This window comes from Lissotriton helveticus, chromosome 3_2, assembly GCF_964261635.1.
Source record: "Lissotriton helveticus chromosome 3_2, aLisHel1.1, whole genome shotgun sequence".
Taxonomy (NCBI): domain Eukaryota; kingdom Metazoa; phylum Chordata; class Amphibia; order Caudata; family Salamandridae; genus Lissotriton; species Lissotriton helveticus.
In genome coordinates, this window is record NC_136062.1 from 501,727,494 (window position 1) to 501,747,466 (window position 19,973).

A 19,973-nucleotide genomic window follows, 5' to 3' on the forward strand; every position below is an offset into this window, starting at 1 on the left:
GTGGTTTAGTTAAACGTATTTGTGGCGTAGATTTCTTCAATAAGGACACATGAAATACAGGATGAACCCTTATTCTCGGAGGTAATTTTAATTTCACAGTCAACGGGCTCAAAACCTTTTCAATAGAGTAGGGGCCCACAAATCTGGGTTGGAATTTTCTATTCCCTTTCAAACGGAGGTTCTTGGTTGATAGCCAAACTAACTCTCCTACCTTATATTGTGGGGGAGCTCGTCTACTCCTGTCAGCAAACTTTTTATAAGAGGTTTTAGCTTTCTCTAGATTCTGTTCTGCAGACTTGTGTAATGAATGAATGTCAGAAAGTAAATTCTTAACAGCGGGTACTTGCAATTCTTCTCTAGTTACAAAGGGGTTAGGATGACGACCCGCATTTAAATAAAACGGGGAGTAACCAGTTGACGCACTCCTCGCATTATTACACGCGAACTCTGCCATCCACAACCTTTCTGCCCACTCACCACCCTGATCAATCAAAAACAATCGGAGGTATTGCTCTAGCTCCTGATTAACCCTTTCCGTCTGGCCATCGGACTCTGGGTGATAACTGGTGGACAGTCTACTCTCTACATCTAGACCTTTGAGAAAGGCTTGCCAAAAATGAGAGACGAATTGAGGGCCTCGATCAGAGATCACTAGCTTGGGAACCCCATGGAGTCTCACAATATTCTCACTGAAAACCCGAGCTAAGTCTGACGCTGTTGGGACCCCCACCAGAGGAATTAAATGGCTCATCTTGGAGAAGGTGTCTACCACCACTAATATGGTATCAAACCCCTTGCTTACAGGTAAATCCACTATAAGATCCATTGAGATAGTATGCCAAGGATGAGGTGGTGTGGGAAGTGGCTGCAAAAACCCCTGGGGAGACTGTCTACTGGGTTTACTTTGGGTACATAAACCACAAGACTGCACATACTCTTTGACTTGAGAGGACAACCCAGGCCACCAAAAATATCTTTGCACCAAATCCAGAGTCTTGGAAATTCCTTTATGTCCTGCTAAAGGGTGATCATGACAAAGCTGCAGTGCTTTCTGCTGAAGGGCCGTTGTGGGAAGATACAGCGCTTCCTTGAAATAAGGTAACTGTTGTTGACAGTGTCTCTCTTTTCCAAGCGAACTCCAGTGTTGAATCTCCTCCTGAGTCAGACTTTTACGAACTTCGTCTTGAAAGTCTGGAATGGAAAGAGCGCAAATGATCTTGGCTTCCGGAATGATGGGTTGAGGCTCCACTGCATGTTCACTATCCTCTGTACCCAAGCGAGACAAGGCATCAGCCTTCCCGTTTTTTGGACCTGGGCGATATGTGATTACAAAATCGAAGTCTGCAAAGTAAAGAGACCAACGAAGCTGCCGAGGTGTCAAGGTCTTAGCTGTTTTCAAAAACTGAAGATTTTTGTGATCAGAGAATACCGCCACCTTGTGTTTGGCCCCCAGCAAATAGTGTCTCCAATCTTCAAAAGCGTCTTTTACTGCCAACAGTTCCTTTTCCATGATGGTGTAATTTAATTCAGCCGAATTTAATTTCCTGAAGCGGTATGCCACTGGATGCAGTTGTCCAGTTCTAGAATGCCGCTGCGACAGGACTCCTCCCAATGCTTGATCGGAAGCATCCGCCTCCACAAAAAATGGTTCCGCAGGGTCAGCATGAAGCAAAATTGGAGCTGACACAAATTTCTGCTTTAGATCTGAGAAAGCCTTCTCAGTTTCCGAATTCCACTCGAATCGTACTCCTTTTTTCAGCAAACGAGTAAGTGGGGAGATTAACTGAGAGAAACCCTGAATAAAGCGACGGTAGAAATTGGCAAATCCTAAAAATCTCTGAATCTCTTTGACGTTACAAGGAGCTGGCCATTTTTCTACTGCTTGCACTTTTCCAGGATCCATAACGATTCCAAGAGGAGAGATGACAAATCCAAGGAATTCCACTTTACTGACATGGAAGACACATTTCTCCAATTTCACATACAAATGATGAGCAAGTAGTCGTTCCAACACTAATCGTACATGTTTCGTGTGATCTTGCGGATTCTGAGAGTAAATCAGAATATCATCTAGATAGATAATAGCGATGTTATCGATCAAGTCACTCATGATGTCATTTATAAAATGCTAAAAAACTGCTGGTGCATTGCACAATCCAAATGACATTACACAGTATTCAAATAGACCAAAACGGGTACGAAAGGCAGTTTTCCACTCGTGCCCTTCCTTCATTCGGACAAGATGGTAAGCCCCCCTTAAATCCAGTTTTGTGAAAATCTGTGCTTCCTTTATTTGATCCAGCAAAACAGAAATTAAAGGCAAAGGGTATCTGTTTTTGATGGTTACCTGGTTCAGTGCTCGGTAATCAATGCAAGTTCTCAGGCCTCCCTCTTGTTTCTTTGGAATGAAAAACAAAGGGGAGGATACCGGCGACTGAGAAGGGCGAATGAATCCATTGGCTAGATATCAATCCAAGTATTCTTTGAGATGAGCATTCTCCGTTTCGGTCAAAGCATAAATTCGACTACAAGGGAGACTGGCTCCTGGTTCTAAGTCAATAGCACAGTCATAAGAGCGATGAGGAGGTAACGTTTCTGCTTCTTGCTCACTAAACACTGCTCCCAAATCACGATATTCTACAGGAATATCAACAGAGGTGATCACTCCGATAGATTGTCCTCCAAATGACAGAAGAGATGCCTTAGTGGGTTCTTCCAATGGTTCCTGCGGCCCATAACAATGTTCAGAACAAAAAGGTGATTGCATGCTTACAGTACGCCTCTCCCAATCAATCGTAGGATTGTGGGTGGTCAACCAGGGTAGACCCAAAATCAATTGAAACTGGGGTGCGTCTATCAAATTGAATTGAATAGATTCCAAATGACCATCATCCTGAATCAATGTAATCTCTTCTGTATGACTGGGGATAGGACCAGAAGTCAAATTGGAGCCATCCACTGCTCTCACCGGTTCTTGTTTCTCCTTGCGAATAGCTTTAATACCCATCCTACGAGCGTATTTGATGTCGCAAAAATTTCCAGTAGCCCCTGAATCAATCATAATAGCCACTCCAGAAATCTGTGTCTCTCTGAAACGAATGGTCACTTGTAAGATTACATGCGGAATCAAGGTTTGCAAAGTGTTCAAAATGGAATGAGAAACGGGAGTCGTCTTTTCCTCTTCTACCACCAGAGCGACTCCGCCTACTGATGGCCGGTCTCGTTTCCCTTCACTGGAATTTTTGGCCGCTTAGTGCATTGTTTCACAAAATGACCAGGGCCACCACAGTACAGACATAATTTCTTAAGTCTTCTCTGTTCTTTTTCTTCTTGACTCAATGGTCCTCTGACTGCACCAATCTGCATCGGCTCTACCTCTGAAGATCCTCCTGATCCTTTCTCTGGTCGAGTTCGATCGAAACGAGGTATCGGAACTTTCCAATCCTTCCTTCTTTCACCCTTACGCTCTGATTGGCGGAAGTCCAACTCTAAAACCAAATCCACCAACGCAGACAATTCAGTAGGGCGATTTGGAACCTGAGCTAACGTATCCTTAATTTAGTCTCTCAAACCTCTGTAAAATAGCGCCGCTCTCTTTTCTTCTGGCCAGTTGGTTTCCAAAATCAACTTATTGAATTGTGTCAGATACGAAATCAAATCCTTAGATCCTTGACGCAGTTCTAGCAGTTCATTATCGGTGGCCTGGGAAATCCTTCTCCTATCAAAGATTCTAAGGAACTCACTCTTGAAACAATCAAAATCGCAAAGCAGGGGATCATCTTTACTAATCAAAGGCATGGCCCAATTTGCTGCATCCCCACCCAGATAGGAAAGAACAAACGCAACTCTGGATTGAGCATTAGGAAAAAGGGTGGGTCTACACATGAAATGTAAGGAACACTGAGTGAGGAAAAGCTGAGCCTTCTGGGGATCCCCCGTGAATCTTTCAGGAGCTGCTAAGGGAATCAACGGGGACACAGAGTGAATAACCTGAGCTACGGTCTTGGGATCAGGGCTGGGATTACTGACACTAGGTAAAGGAGTACTCTGAGCTGGATTACCCATAACCAGACCATCCACTTTCTGTGCTAACACTCTATTCTCCTCACGAACTGCACCCAACTCTCTTTGAATTCCCTCTAGTATCTCACCCAGGGTTCTTCATATCTACCCCTTCAGCCATACTGCTCGGGCGAAGAAAAATACGTGGGCACTTCAAACTGTCAGAATGCTCCAGAAGGACTTCGCAGAAGCAGCATAGAAGACTAGTCCCAATCGCCCCTCCGCCAGTGACCCCGCTTCTAGAGCAGAACTCACTAACAGGGGAGAGAAGGGGAAGGGGAAGTGGAAGAGAAGAGACTCCTTGCGCTGGGACTTCACTGGCACTCTCTGGTTAACCCCGGACGTAGTCTGACTGGAATTCCTCAGATGCCTAATGCACAGAAATGGGGGGAAAAGAAATAAACAACCTCCACAGTCTACTTACTCTTACACTGTATTTAAGTAAAGAAACTATCCTACCAGTGAAGCGCAAGGTTTTAGCTACTCTTCTTGTGTAAGGAGACTCAGTGGATTTCGGGCTAGAAAACAAGGATAACACAATTATTCTCTCTGCACAATTTGAATCTTTCTTTCACTCTCTCTCTCCCTGATAACTGAAGTACCTGAGTTTCTCTTACTCCAGCTGAATAAGGGGGTTCTGTTTTTGGCAGATTTTACTGTTCCACAATCGCAAGAATTCTTTGCTGCTGGCCAAGAGAAGACTTAAGCGCGCAAAAAGGTAGCAAGGTAGGAACAAGAGGGAGAAAAGAAAAGGATAAGCGCAAGAGAAGGGGGGGAGGGGGTATTGGCCAACTGTCGCAGCAACGGTAGGCAATTGTCTTACTGAATAGCGTTCCAGAACGCCTTCGTTGTTCTCGCAGTCAGCTTACTGTTTTCACTGTGAAAAGTCTTTACTCGGCGTTGGAGGAATTATCGTTTTCACCTTGTGGCGAAGTCTGTCAATATTCCTCAGAACGTCGATGAATTCTGCCAAAAGTTGATTTATCCAGTGCTGGGACCGAAGGTTCACAGAGCGAGAATCTTTCTCGCAAATATCCGGACAACTGGGATACTAGGAATTTCCTCAGAACTCCCGTTGTGAATATAGACGCAGAGTCAAGAGGAACAGATGCTTCTTCAGGTAAATCTTTGTTGAAGTGCGCCACACGCAGGTCACGCAATTCCAAAGGTAACTAGAGCAAGACTACACTAAGGCAAACGTGCGTACCGGCACGGCGGCCATCTTAGGAGGAGCGCACATACAGAATTAACATTGTACTTAACTGAAATACTATAGGGAACCAGTAATCACGTCAGGACTATTTACAACCAGGATTCCCTGATAGCTTTAACACGGGAACCACACATTCACCCGTCTAAGCCTAAACTGTACTCCAGTTCTTTCTCTAGGCTGGGGAATACACGTCGCTGCTAGGCGCTAAATCCTGACAGCTGAATACGAAGTCGAGGGGGCCACCCGGCCGAGATCCGCCGAGACGCAAGACTAGATCCTGGGGCCTTCGGCAAGGCAAACATCGTGGGCCTACTCTGCGGCCACCTGGAGGGCAGCCACCGCTGACCCCAAGACGCACAGAGAAACTATCAAGACACCGGACATACAGGGTTGGCCGGACCTGTGATTCGAGGGGGGCATCTGGGCAACGGTGCAGAGCACAATGAGTAAAAAAGACCCGATCCCCAAAACACCGAAGCAGGGCACCATGGAGAGATACGCTTTGGTGCCCCAGCCTCTTATAACGGAATCAACGGGCACTCGCTCTGACACAGAGTTGCTGATGGGGGCCATCCAGGCATCCAGAGAAGACATACAAGCGTCCCGGAGCACCCTGGAAGTCAAGATAGGAGAGGTGGGATCTGAGGACACCTTATTGCGCCAAGATTTTCGCAACCTGACGGAGAGAGTCACCACGGCGGAGAACAGACTGGGGGAAGCCGAGGACACCATACGAACGCTGCGGAAAGATGTAACGGCGCTCCGAGAGTCACACAAGCAACTACAGTGGAAGGTGGACGACGCGGACAATAGAGCACGCCGCAACAACATCCACTTTGTAGGCTTTAGGGAAGGAATTGAAGGGACCAATATGGAGGGCTTCCTGTGGACCTGGCTACAGGAGACCTTCCCTACGGCACATTTCTCGGCGTGCTTTGTGATAGAGAGGGCACTATTGGCGAAACCCCCGGTGGGTGCGAGGCCGAGACCAGTCATCGCCCGCTTCTTGAACTTTGCAGACCGAGATCTGATCTTGAGAGAAGCCAGGAAACTCGGGGAGATAAAACTGAAAAATACCCCCATAATGATCTTCCCGGACTACAGCCAAGAAGTACAGAAATTGAAGCACTCCTTTGACTCGGTGAAGGCGAAATTAAGAGGCCTACAATGCTGTTATTCCCGGCAAAGCTGAAAGTCATATATAACGGGAAAACTCACTTCTTCATGTGCCCCGAGGAGGCATGGCAGTGGCTGGAGGAGCGCCCCTCCTTCCGGAAACCCGAAACACGCGGAAGCGAGACTGACAAACAGCTGACAGTCACTGGCACGAGATGGGAACAACCGAAGTCGCAACGGACGAGAAATATGAGAGGCATCAAGAGAGTGAACACAACGCCGCATCCATCTAAAAGCGCAATCACGAGACGGAAGAGTCGATCTGCTTCTCTGGACACAGGGCATCTGTCGGGATCCCGATTTCACTGCTTGGCTGGGAAGAACAGATCAGAGGGTGAGGAAGAACCCGACGGAGAGACAACTGACAGCGAGGACACGGAGGAACAGTCCATGCACCCCTTGGTGATAGCCATTAATGAGATGGAACAAGAGCCGGCGCCGGAGGCCGGGGTGTCGCCGGGAGATGTACAAGACTCACACTCCTGAAAACATGCAGAACTGGGCAATCAAGAGGCGGCTTAGAGCGGAGAGACACGCAAGTTGACACGTCCCCCTTTGTTTGTTTGTTATATCTAATTGTACTGTTTAAAGGTAATTGTTTCATCACTACCCTGACACCCTGGTTAAGGGAACCACTATATGCAGTACGGTTAGAGGTTTAGGGATACATTAGTTGGGCTTCTCTAGGGAGGGCGACAGACCTTTACTGCCTGAAAGTCCTGCAAATAGACTGTTGCACAGATGGGATGGACAGGGGGAAAGGGTGGGGAGGGGTAGGGATGGGATGTGGGTTCCTGTGTTGTTCAGTCCATCCTGCATCCACCTCCAGACCTCCCGAGGCGTCTCCGGGAGCAACGTTCATTTTAGTGACTTTCTTGTTTGGAAACTTTTAAATTTGCCTACCTGCACTGCTCTCTTAGCGCTCTGATCGCCCCCTCCTTGCCTGACTCTCGGAGTGGGACGGGCGGCTCCACCATCTTGGGCGGGTCTGGGCTCTGCGCTGCAGTTCTTTGGCCCCTCCCCCCCAGGCAAAGTACTTTAGGCGGTCGGCTGATCGCGCGCCTTTCCTGCATCCACCTCCAGACCTCCCGAGGCGTCTCCAGGAGCAACGTTCATTTTAGTGACTTTCTTGTTTGGAAACTTTTAAATTTGCCTACCTGCACTGCTCTCTTAGCGCTCTGGACCTAGCACTCTGGTCCTCCCTGGCTGCCCTCTCTCCTGCACGCGACCCAGACCGCCTCCGCTGATCGCCCCCTCCTTGCCTGGCTCTCGGAGTGGGACGGGCGGCTCCACCATCTTGGGCGGGTCTGGGCTCTGCGCTGCAGTTCTTTGGCCCCTCCCCCCCTGCCACGCCCCCCTGATTCTCCTCCCTCATGTGTCCCTACATCTTGGTTACTCACCCCCGGCCGCGCAGCGGACGTGCACAGCGGGCGCGACGAAGGCGCGCCGAAGTTGCGCCTAAGTTAAGCCCGTCTGCGCCTGTCCGCGACGGGCCGGGACCAGGGGGCACACACTCTGCTCCTTTTTTGGTTTATACTTCAGCTCAACTCATAGCTCTCTCTGCTATCCCCTCACCTTCCCCTTCACTACTGCGTCATCTTGATACATTCGGCATTCTCGCCTTTTCCCTTCTCACCCGATCCCGGTCTCTCACAGCTTTACCCTTCCCTCTGTTGACCCCCCTTCTGTCCCCCGTCCCTCCCCTGTTCCTACTGTAGCCTCCGATTACCTCCTCAACACCCGCTCTGCAGTCAAACATCAGACGGAACATTTCAACCTTTTGACCACTGACTCCCCAGATTTCCTTTTCCTGACTGAAACTTGGTTCACCGCCGATTCCCTCCCCGATCTTTTAGCCATTCTCCCCGATACCCATTACGCCCTGCGAGCTGACCGTCCGGACGGTAAGGTTGGGGGAGGTGTGGCGATGATCATTCGGTCGACCCTCAAATTTCAACTTCTTATTCACCCCCCCCATACCCAACGTGGACTACTTGGTGGCCCGCTCCCTTAACCTTTCTGCCCCCCTCACTGTTGTCCTCGTGTACCGTCCCCCTCAATCTATGCCTTCCTTTGTAGCCTCCCTTCAAGACCTTTTGGCCACCTTGGTGGTCAACAATTCTTCCGTCCTTCTGCTCGGCGACTTTAACTTTTGGCCGGGTGATTCTAGGGAAGATCTTTCCTCTAAAGACGTTTCTGCCACCCTCCAGTGCTTAAACCTCACATCTCATGTCACAGTCCCTGCCCACGCCCAGGGTCACATCCTGGATCAAATTTGGTCCTCACGTCCTGTCGTCTCACCTCCCTCTATATCCCCTTGTGTTTGGTCGGATCACTTTATTATCTCCTTCTCTATTCACTTGGGCGCGGTCGACAAGCCCCCTTTTCCGAAAAACATTCTAGCCCGTAATTGGAATCAGACCGACCTTGATTCCCTCTCGTTTACCTTGGCTTCCTCTGCCCCAGACCTCACTGATCTTCCCCTCGAATCCCAGGTCAACGCCATTGGCACATGGCTATCTTCCTCGTGTGATCTAGTTGCCCCGCTTAGAAAGATCAAGGCGGTCCACCCCTACGACGCGCACAAATGGTTTTCTCCAGAGCTTAAAACGCTTAAACTCGACCTTAGGCGGTCGGCACGCCACTGGAGACGGAATTACTGTCCCTCTTTGCGCGCCAAATATAAACTACTTCTCACCGAATATAAAAAAGCGATCCTAGTGGCTAAAACCGCATATTTCACCGAGAGAGTAGCTCTCGCTGCTAACAAATCTCGTGAAATCTTCTCCCTGGTTCACAATCTTGCCACCTCTGATCGCTCCACCCCTAGTCTGGTCCCCTCACAGTCCCTCTGTTCCTCACTTAATGATTTCTTCATCGATAAGATCGTGAAGATTAAAGCCAACATCCCCACTGTGCCTCAACCCTGTCTCACTTGTCTTCTTCCTCCTCCCCTTTCCTCCTTCGCTCTCTTCCCCCCTATCTACCCTGATTTATTTCTAAAATTTCTGGTCAAAGTCAAGTCTGGCTCTCCCGCGGACTGTGCGCCGGCACGCATTCTTAAAACTCTTTTCACTAACTGCCCCGCCCCCCCTCTTGCTCTTCTTAATTCCTCTCTGGCTCTCGGTTCTGTCCCCTCTTCTTTTAAATCCGCTATAGTCCTCCCTATCCTAAAAAAAAACGGTCTGGATCCCTCTCTCCCCTCTAATTTTCGACCCATTTCCCTTCTTCCCTATCGTGGCAAGATCCTTGAAGCCCATGTTACCTCCTGCCTCTCCATTTACATCGAGGAGAATGGCCTCTTGGCATCCCATCAGGCGGTCTTCCGCCCGGGCCATTCCACGGAGGCGGTGGTCCTGGCAGTCTTGGACGAACTCAAGGGGAAGGCCGACTCTAACCTCCCTCAAGCCCTGGTCCTTCTCGATCTGTCCGCTGCGTTTGACACGGTTGACCACTCCATCCTTCTCGACCGTGTCAGCGCAGCGGGCATCCGGGGCGCGGCCTTTTCTTGGCTCGCGTCCTTCCTTCGGGACAGGTCCCAGGCGGTTCACCTCTCCGGCTTCTCTGCCCCTCCCCGGCCGGTCACTTGTGGCGTTCCCCAAGGTTCCTCTCTTTCCCCCCTTCTTTTTAATCTTTATATCCATCCCCTCATCACCTCCCTTCTTGAGCTGGGGGTCTCTGTGTACAATTACGCAGATGACCTCCAGCTCGTTTTTGACCTTTCTTCTACCCCTGATTCTCTCCCTGAGTTTTGTTCCACCTTAGTTTTTATTTCTGAGTGGATGAGCGCTAACCATTTGAAGCTCAATCCAGACAAGACGGAACTTGTCCTCACTGGTGGTCCCTCCAACCCTTGGTCTCCTGCACATTGGCCCCTTTCTTTTGGTCCCCCTCACTTGCCCGCTTCCTCCGTTCGTACCCTTGGCATCAAAGTCAGCCATGACTTATCCATGCACAGCCAGATCAGTTCCGTTGTGTCTTCTTGTTTTTTGTCCCTCCGTCTTATCCGTAAAATTTAGCGTTTTTTTTCCACCGACGCACTTAAAACCATAGTCATGGCCCTTGTCATCTCCCGCCTCGACTATGGGAATGGCCTGTACGTGGGCATACCCGCCTACGAAACCCGTCGACTCCAGGCCATTCAAAACCAAGCTGCCCGCCTCATCCTCTCCCTCCCTAAATCCTCTCACATCACCCCTGTTCTCAAGTCCCTTCATTGGCTTCCTGTCCGTTTCAGATCTTTCTTTAAACCGGCCTGTCTAGCCTTTCGGGCTCACTCCTGCTCTGCTCCCCTGTTCATCACTTCTCTCATCTCCTCATGTCCCCAGCCGCATTCTTCGTTCCTCTTCCCTCTCTCTTCTGCATATCCCCGGCTTCCGTAAATCCAGAACGGGGGGTACCCGGTTTTCAGTCCTGGCCCCCCAGTTCTGGAACAGTCTTCCACTCTCCATTTGTTCCATCCCCACCTACACTCACTTCCGCAAAGCCCTTAAAACCTTCCTTTTCTCTCAGGCATTCCCCTCCTAGTCTCCCTGGGTTCCCTCTGCGAGCTCTGATCAGGTCCCCAGCGCCAGGAAGCTGCTTGGCCGCAGTGCGCTTTACCAAATATTTTTTTCATTTCATTTCATTCATTTCATTTCATTTTTCATTTCATTCAGTTGGGGGGTTGGATGGGGGGACAATCATGTGATGACAGTCGCGCACTTCAGTGTTCCACACTACACTTCCACACAGGAGACCGACTGCACTAAGCACCTTGTATCTCAGACTGGCGGGTGCACACATGACACAACGTAGAGATCACAAGGGATTCAGCGTCCTGATATGGAACGTTAACGGGCTCGGCAGTAAGATCAAGAGAGGGTTGGTGAACGCGTAGATTAGGAGACTGAACCCAGACATAACGCTGCTGTAGGAAACCCGCCTCAAAGGGACTAACTGTGCCTTTCTAGCCAGGGGACACTACAAGGTATTAGCACATGCAGGATACACCACGGACTCGAGAGGGGTAGCCATTATCATAAAAAAGACCACCCCGTTCTGCATAGCCCGAACTTGGACAGATCCACAGGGGACCTACGTGGATGTTAAGGGGATATGGAATAGACGCACATACACGATAATCTCAGTATATGCTCCTCCAAAACTCCAGGCCAACACATTCAAGAGAGTGGCAGACATACTCATGGACACTGCTGACACCATTCAGATACTTGGGGGATATTTCAATGACGTGATGGACATAGGACAGGATCGGTCAGGAACGGCGTCCAGAGATGGGACCCAGACTCCCCTGTTCCAACTGATGGCCAACATAGGGCTTACAGACATTTGGAGGTGGCTGCAACCCGATCAGACGGCCTACTCCTTTTTCTCGGGCTCGCATAAGGTGTACTCGAGACTGGACTACCTATTCATGCCTAGGCAAAACCTGACAGTGGACGACACGGCGGAATATAAGGCGAGGGGGATTTCCGATCACTCCCCATTGCTGGCAAGAGTGGGAATGGAACGGAACAAAAGTGGGGTTTCCTGGCGACTGGCGGCATGGGACCTGCAGAATGCAAATGTTCTGAGGGGCCTGAGAGCAGATGTGAAAGTCTATATTGCTGAAAATGAGGGAACGGTCGACTCAGGGGTGATATTCTGGGAGGCACTAAAGACAGTAATGCGTGACAGGATACAAAACAGACTGGTGGAGGAACGGAGAAAGCTACAATTGGAAGTAGTTGAACTGGAAGCGGCTATTCTGGACCTAGAGAGGGACTACCAGTCCTCAAAAGATACAGAGACTCTTAGGAGACTCACTGATCAACAGAAGCACTATAGGGAGCTGGTAACAGGAGAGGCCAAAACCCAGGCCTTGGCCACTCTTCATCGCCTCTATGATGTGGGGGACAAGTCGGGCAAACTGCTGGCATGGCTAAGTAAAAAGGAGCGCGCAGCTAGATGGGTGGAGCATCTCAGAGACTCTGAGGGGATGCTCGTTAGATCCGACGTCCGAATCGCAGAGGTATTTGCTGCCCACTATGAACTCTTTAACACGACCAGGGACTAGGGGACATGTGAGGATGCCCTACAATACATGGATCAAACAGACCTGCTGACCCTGACTCCTGAAGCCCTTAAGGCACTAGAGTCTGACATCTCCTTGGATGACATCTCTGGGGCCCTAGCAAGGCTGCGACCGGGCAAAACACCGGGACCCAACGGTTTCCCGGCAGAGTTCTTCAAGTGCACGGCGGACCTACTGACACGCCATCTGAAGGGACTCTTTGAGGGCGCCTTGCAGGAAGGGAGACTCCCCCCAGATCTGTGCTCGGCGGTAATAATCCCAATACATAAGGAGGGGAAACCGCAAGAGGATTGTGCGTCCTATCGCCCCATTTCCCTTTTGAATACAGAAGCAAAACTTCTGGCGCTGCGGCTACGGGCGGTGATACCGGACCTTATACACTTGGATCAAACGGGATTCCTCCCGGACAGAGCCACCAGATTGAATCTCAGACGTACCCACAATTGGCTACAGGAGGTGCAGGGAAGGGAGGACCCACATTGGTTTCTATCCCTTGATGCCGAGAAAGCCTACGATGCTGTTCATTGGCCGTTTCTCGAGGGGGTCCTGCAGAAATTCCGCTTTGGCCCTAAATACCGGAAATGGGTCCGGCTCCTATACACTGAACCTAGAGCCAGGGTAAGAGTGAATGGGGTACTGTCACGGGAGTTCCTGGTCCGGAGGGGAACCCGACAAGGTTGCCCATTGTCCCCCCTCCTCTTTGCGCTTACTCTTGAGGTGCTGGCAGCTAGGATTTGTCAGAATGTGGACATCAGAGGTTTTAGAAGGGCAGAGATGGATTCCGCAGAAGAGAAAATATCCTTATACGCGGATGATATCCTGCTATATATCACATATCCGGAGATAACGATACCGGATATGTTCCAGGAACTAGAGCAATACGGAAAGCATGCTGGCTACCAGATCAACTGGCACAAATCGATACTTTATGACCCCAAGGGGCAGGGCAACTGGGCGGCACTTCCAGGACGACTGTTGACAACAGTGGAGGGTTTCCAATACCTCGGAGTATATGTCACCCTGGACAGACAGTTGTGGTACCGACGGAAGCTGGAACAAATTATACTGAATACCATAGCGGATATGAATCGCTGGAGACAGCTTCCACTCACACTTCTGGGTCGAGCGGCAATGTATAAGATGATTATCCTACCCAAGTATTTATATGCCCTTCAAAACGAGTATTACCCGCTCCCACAAAAGGTGTTCACCAGAGTACACTCGGATCTGAGGGCCTTCCTTTGGCTGGGCAAACAACCCAGAGTGGCATTGAATACTCTTCAAAGACACCAGTACAGCAGAGGGATCTCACTTCCGAACCTGGAAGCCTACTACTGGGCGGAACACATTGCTCCGATAAACGACTGGCTGCACGCACAGGCAGACCATCCCACTTACGCCCTTGAAAGACATAAGATGTCATCACGACACTTATTGTACTATCTCTATGGGGCGCCAGACGGGGGCAACTTCTCCAAGCAACGGTTATCACCTTACATCTATGGAATAAGGCAACGAAACACACGGGTTTGGGAATGAAACCCACACGACAGACGCCGATCTGGCACTGCACGTGGCCAACGGAACTAAACAAATTAAAAGGTTTCCAGAGATGGGATGATATAGGTATCTCCACCCTGGGGGACGTGGTGGCCAAGGGGGAACTGAAATCGTTTATGGCCCTAGGGTCGGAGTTCGGATTGCATCGCACGCAATTCTTCAAATACGCGCAGCTGCGGCATGCCTGGCGTGCCCAAAACATCCAGTTGGATGAGCTCCCAGACTATGCACCACTAGAGGGGCGGCTCCTGCAAGAGCAGATTCAGGGGAAAGCAGTTTCACTCACATATAAAACCTTAACAAATAACATGCTAGGCGACTTGGCAAAGCTCAGACGGACATGGGAAGCAGAGGTGGGAGACATGGAAGATATAGACTGGGACGTGGTATTAATGCATCCCAGGGAGGTGGCAATTAAGTCCCGGCTGCGCCTCATCCAATTTAATGTTCTCCACAGAACCTAATATGACAGGGTACGGCTCCACAAAATGGGGAGAACGGATGACACAAGGTGCCTTAGATGCAAAGAATTGGACGGAGACTTCTATCACATCTTGTGGTCATGCAATACGATACAAGACTACTGGACCCAAATCTTTGTGGAATTGAGTGAAGTGTTGGAGACCCCTCTCCAACTGGAGCCCAGGCTGGCCCTTCTAGGCATGACAAATGACGTAGACCTAGCGCGACCCCTACTACCTTTCCTGGTACTGGCGCTTGTGGTGGCGAAACGAGAAATAGTGAAACACTGGGGGACACCGGAACCGACGGGGTTAGAGGAATGGAGGAGAGGGTTAGACCTGTACATGGCAGCCGAGAGAGTTACGTACAAAGCGAGGGGATGCCCAAAGAAGTTCCTTAAGGTCTGGGCTAGATGGAGACACTATCATGGTTTAGATGGGGGGTTATGAGGGATGCATGATAAGTAATAAAATGTACACCAACATGAGTGCACGCCGGAGGACTCTGTGTATGATGCTAAGAGACAATTGCACAATGGTGCTAGGGACTTCAAGTCGGTTTGATACGGACTCTTTCAGAAATGTACAACGGAGGGAGGGGTGGGTGGGTGGGAGGTATGGGTGTGCGCACTGCTAATGACATGATTGCACTGTTGAGTTATGATAAAATGCAAATAAAAATATTTTTTTTTTTAAAGAATGGGGCACTTTCTCACGCGAAGGACTGGTTAAGTTCACTGGTTATGAATGGAGCACTTTCTCACACGAAGGACTGGTTAAGTTCACTGGTTACGAATGTGGCCCTTTCTCACACGAAGGACTGGTTAAGTTCACTGGTTACGAATGTGGCCCTTTCTCACGTCAAGGACTGGTTACGTTCACTGGTTACGAATGGGGCACTTTCTCACCTCAAGGACTGGTTAAGTTCACTGTTTAAGAATGGGAGACTTTCTCACCTCAAGGACTGGTTAAGTTGACTGGTTAATAATGGGGCACTTTCTCACATGAAGGACTGGTTAAGTTCACTGGTTACGAATGTGGCCCTTTCTCACGTCAAGGACTGGTTACGTTCACTGGTTACGAATGGGGCACTTTCTCACCTCAAGGACTGGTTAAGTTCACTGGTTAAGAATGGGAGACTTTCTCACCTCAAGGACTGGTTAAGGTCCCTGGTGAAGAATGGGGCACTTTCTCACCTCAAGGACTGGTTAAGTTGACTGGTTAATAATGGGGCACTTTCTCACCTGAAGGACTGGTTAAGTTCCCTGGTTAAGAATGGGGCACTTTCTCACCTCAAGGACTGGTTAAGTTGACTGGTTAATAATAGGGCACTTGCTCACCTGAAGGACGGGTTTCGCTTCCTCTTCTCTGACAGTCTTGGAAATCAATGGGATACGTTTCTCCATCTTCATTAATCCCAATGGATGCCACTGTTGTTGGAACTCCAGATCCTGTTATGAAAACACATTCCAAAGTATAAGAGTTTTGGTTTTGTCAATAACTTTGCGCTGCTTGACAAATCTCCACGAAATCCTGTGCTGAAAGTTTCAGGGTGATAAGTCAAGTGGGGGCCAAGAAAGAAAAAGGGGGGTCTCAAAACACATTTTCCCCATCTTAGGTTTCTGGGGATTTTTCATTTTTTGAACATGACTGCAGCCTGAACTGCAGAACGGAATTACACCAAATTTGGTGCAATGCTAGACGTTGGTACAGAGAGCATGCTTTTTTTAATTGGTGTAAATCCGTTCTGTATTTTCTGAGAAATTAAAGTTTAAAAAATATAGATAACTGAGGACGCGAGACCTTGTATTGGACATGCGGATACTACTAAAATTTGATTGGCGGCTTTGGTGCCGGAGGCACTCCCATGTATAGGGACCTCGGGCTGACCTTTGACTACCATTGTTTTAATTGATTTTAGGTGTTTTCTTGAATGTACGACATAATGTTTCCTGCATGAGCCTTTTTTCCTTGAACATTTCTTTTGTGTCTCCCTGTAGCTGCAGAGGGGGACAGTTTGCTTTTTACAGCCTTGCAAGGAACAGAAGGTGTGGGATGTGCATTTAAAAGCATAAGAGCGAGAAGGGTGTGAAGTGAAATGTACTGCTTTGTCTTGGAAAGTAGTGTTATATGCAGTGGAGCTCAATTGTGCCTTGTGCTGTACATTGGGAAGTATTGTGAAGTTCTTACTATTGGCTTTGACATGCTGTCATGCCATCTTGAATTCTGACTCTGTCTAGCTTGAGCTTTGCGCACATAGGCAGGCCCTCAGATCACTCAGATTGTTTAGGCTATTCACGTTCAAGGTTGATTACTGTACTTTTGGAGACTTTCACCAGCTTCACTGAGATAATGTGTGGGATGAGCACTTGGTACCTTTCAGAGCAGAGATTGTTGTTGCCAGAGAAATGTGTGGAATGTGCAGCTCTGACTCAGAGTCAAAGTACAGTGGCCTGGCCAGCTTCTGTCGTGACCCTGACACAGACCAGTACGGTCAGTGCGGTTTTCCTGACAGAAGAAAGGGGGCGAGGTTTCTAGAAGCGTCTCCTCAGGTTGAGTAAAAGGTTTAAAGGCGGGAAATCCTGGTGCCCAGATGGGAGCTCGCTGTGGAGCAGACGTGTTGCCACAGGGACCTTGTTTTAGGGTCCCAATCAAGGCTTCTGCCTGGCTGTCAAGGGGTTCTGTAGCCAAGATGGCAGGAATGCAGAGAAAGAGGAATCAGTTATGTATTACTTTTGGTTCTTGGCATTATGGTGTGTGAGTGTGTCTGTGTGCACATTCAAGTCTCCAGTGGTTATAATGAACACGTTATGGATTCTTTACCTTAGAATTACCCCAGGCGTCAGACTGGATCTAGAGATGTTTTTCTTCAGCAGCACCCCTGCGCGTCGGTAGGTGGTGTCGGTTGACTTCGCTTTCGTCGTTGGCGTCCTGATCGCTGGAATGACATTGTGGTATCTACTTAGACACCGCCCCTGTGCGCTGATGTCAGCTCTTTACACGACATTCCAAGCTAGAAGTGCAGAGCTATGCACGACACGGACCACTGGTGCACAAAACTAGGGCCCTGACAGAGACTATAGAAGTCAGTTTGCAGAACGTGGAGGATGGGTGGGATGGTAAGGAATCCATAACTAATATATGTCTCTTACAGATACATCGTTACCGAACGCAAGTAACTTGCTCTTCTGAAAGAGACTATTAGTTAGAGATTCCTTTCCTTAGAATAGATACCCCAGCAGTACCAACCCTGGAGGTGGGTCTGCGAACTAAGTTCACACCAGAAAGTCGTGGAGAACTGAACGGCCAAAGAAGCCGTCTCTCCGGACTTGGCTGTCCCGGCAGTAATGTTTAGTGGATGTGTGCAATGCAGATGTCATAAAGGGAGACACCACATCCCAAAGCAGACGTGGTTGCTGTCGCCATGGTGGAAGGGGAACGCAACCCCAGTGGAGGTTCCTTTTTCGCCAAAGAATAACAAATGTTGAGGGAAAGAACGACCCATTAAAAGATGGTTTGTTTCTGCACGGCCCGACCTTTTTTGGCACCGACATAGCCAACAAAGAGTTGGTCATCCACCCGGAATTGTTGTGTGCTATCCAGATTAAATGAAAGCGCACATTTTGGATCAAGACGGTGAAGCCTCTCCTCTTTAGAAGGATGCGGGCGGGAAGAAGGTGGGCAAAGTGATGGTCTATCCTATGTGGAAAGAGGTAACCACTTTGGGAAGAAAGGAAGGTCTAGGAGGAAGGACAACCTTGTCCGGATGAACAGTCAGGAAAGGAGGTTTCGAAGAAAGAGCCTGAAACCCACTCACCCTGCGAGCAGAGGTGATGGCAACCAAAAAGGCAGTTTTGAGGGTCAAAAGCCTGAAAGGACAGTTATGTAGCGGCTCAAAAGAAGAGTACATAAGGTAAGACAGAAAAAGGTTCAAGTCCCACTGGAGCATTACGAAAGGAATAGGAGGAAACAAAGTGACAAATGCCCTTAAGGAAGCGATTTACAATAGGGAACTTGAAAAGAGAAGGCTGATCAGGAAGGCGAAGAAAGGCCGAAATGGCCGAAAGATAGCTCTTCAGAGGGCCCAGAGCAGAGCCCAGCTGGGCCAAAGAAAGAATGAAGAGGAGAACCTCTGAAAAGAGGGGCAGAAAGGCGATCCACAGCCTTTGCTGTGCACCATGCCACAAATTGTTCCATCTACAGGCATATACTGTTTTGGCGGAGGGACACCAGGCTGCCAAGATAACGTTACAGACTTCGGGAGGCAAGTCGAAAGCTGTGAACTGTCGTCGCTCAATCTCCACTTAAGGAGGTGGAGGCTGGACAGGTTCGGGTGGAGGACTGTCTCCTGCTGCTGCGATAGAAGATCCTCCCGATGGGGCAGTCTAATCGGAGGATCGATGGTCATGTTGCTGGGGATCGCAGACTCTTCGGGCCAAGCCCGAAGCCACAAGAATGACTTGGGCCCGGTCTCGCTTGATCTTCTTCAGCACTCTGTGTAGAAGTGGTACAGGCGGAAAGGAGTATAGAAGACCGCAACTCTACTTGCGATGAGAAATTCCAACATGCAGAACTGCTGACATTGTGCGTTCTCTTCGGCGGAGAATAGATCTAACCAAGGCTCTCCCCACTGCTGAAAGAGACCTTGCACCACCTCTGAGTCAATACGCTATTAGTGATCCATCATGCACTGGCGGCTGAGTTTGTCCGCCCTGGCGTACAGGGAATCCACCAGGTGTTGAATCACCAGGGACACGCCATGATGTTCCAGTTACTTCCAGAGACGAGTGTCTCCTGACATAGGGTCCACGACCCCACCCCGCCTTGCTTGTTGCAATACCACATGGCGGTGGTGTTGTCTGTGAACACCTGCACTACACTTCCGTTGACAGAAGGAAGGAATGCCTTCAGTGCAAGACAAATCGCCCGGAGCTCCAGAAGGTTTATGTGGAGCCCGGACTCTGCCGGAGACCAGAGGCCGCTGATCTTCGCCTCCCCCATGTGGCCGCCCCCCCCCCTGTCACCACTGTGGTTGGGGAAGGGAGAGGGATCTGCCGTTGACCCAATCTTGGTTCGTAAGCCACTACTGCAATTGGTGTGCAGAACCCTCTGAGATCTGGACTCAATCAGAAAGATTCCCCTGATGCTGCACCCACTGGAACTTCAGGTCCCACTGCAGAGCCCGCATATGCCACGTGGCATGATCAACCAACAGGATGCTGGAGGCCATGAGGCTCAGCAGCCTCAGGGTCATTCTGACTGAACCCCGGGATAGAGGTTGAAAGATCGGAATCATAGCCCGAATATCCCAGACTTACTGCTCGGGAGGGGTACACAGACATAATATCGACTCCAAAATATCGTTTGGACATAATATCGACTCCAAAATATCGTTTGGAGAAAATATCGACTGGACAGAATATCG

The 19,973-nt window shown here is 49.5% G+C and overlaps 1 protein-coding gene across 1 annotated transcript in view; it reads right to left on the minus strand.

Annotated features, from left to right (window-relative positions):
* The window catches only part of LOC144826182 (uncharacterized), a 456,019-nt gene that overhangs the window by 311,197 nt on the left and 124,849 nt on the right, over positions 1–19,973 (minus strand). The window contains 1 exon segment of the mRNA XM_078684576.1: positions 15,889–15,999. Coding sequence (XP_078540702.1) covers positions 15,889–15,999 — 111 coding nt within the window.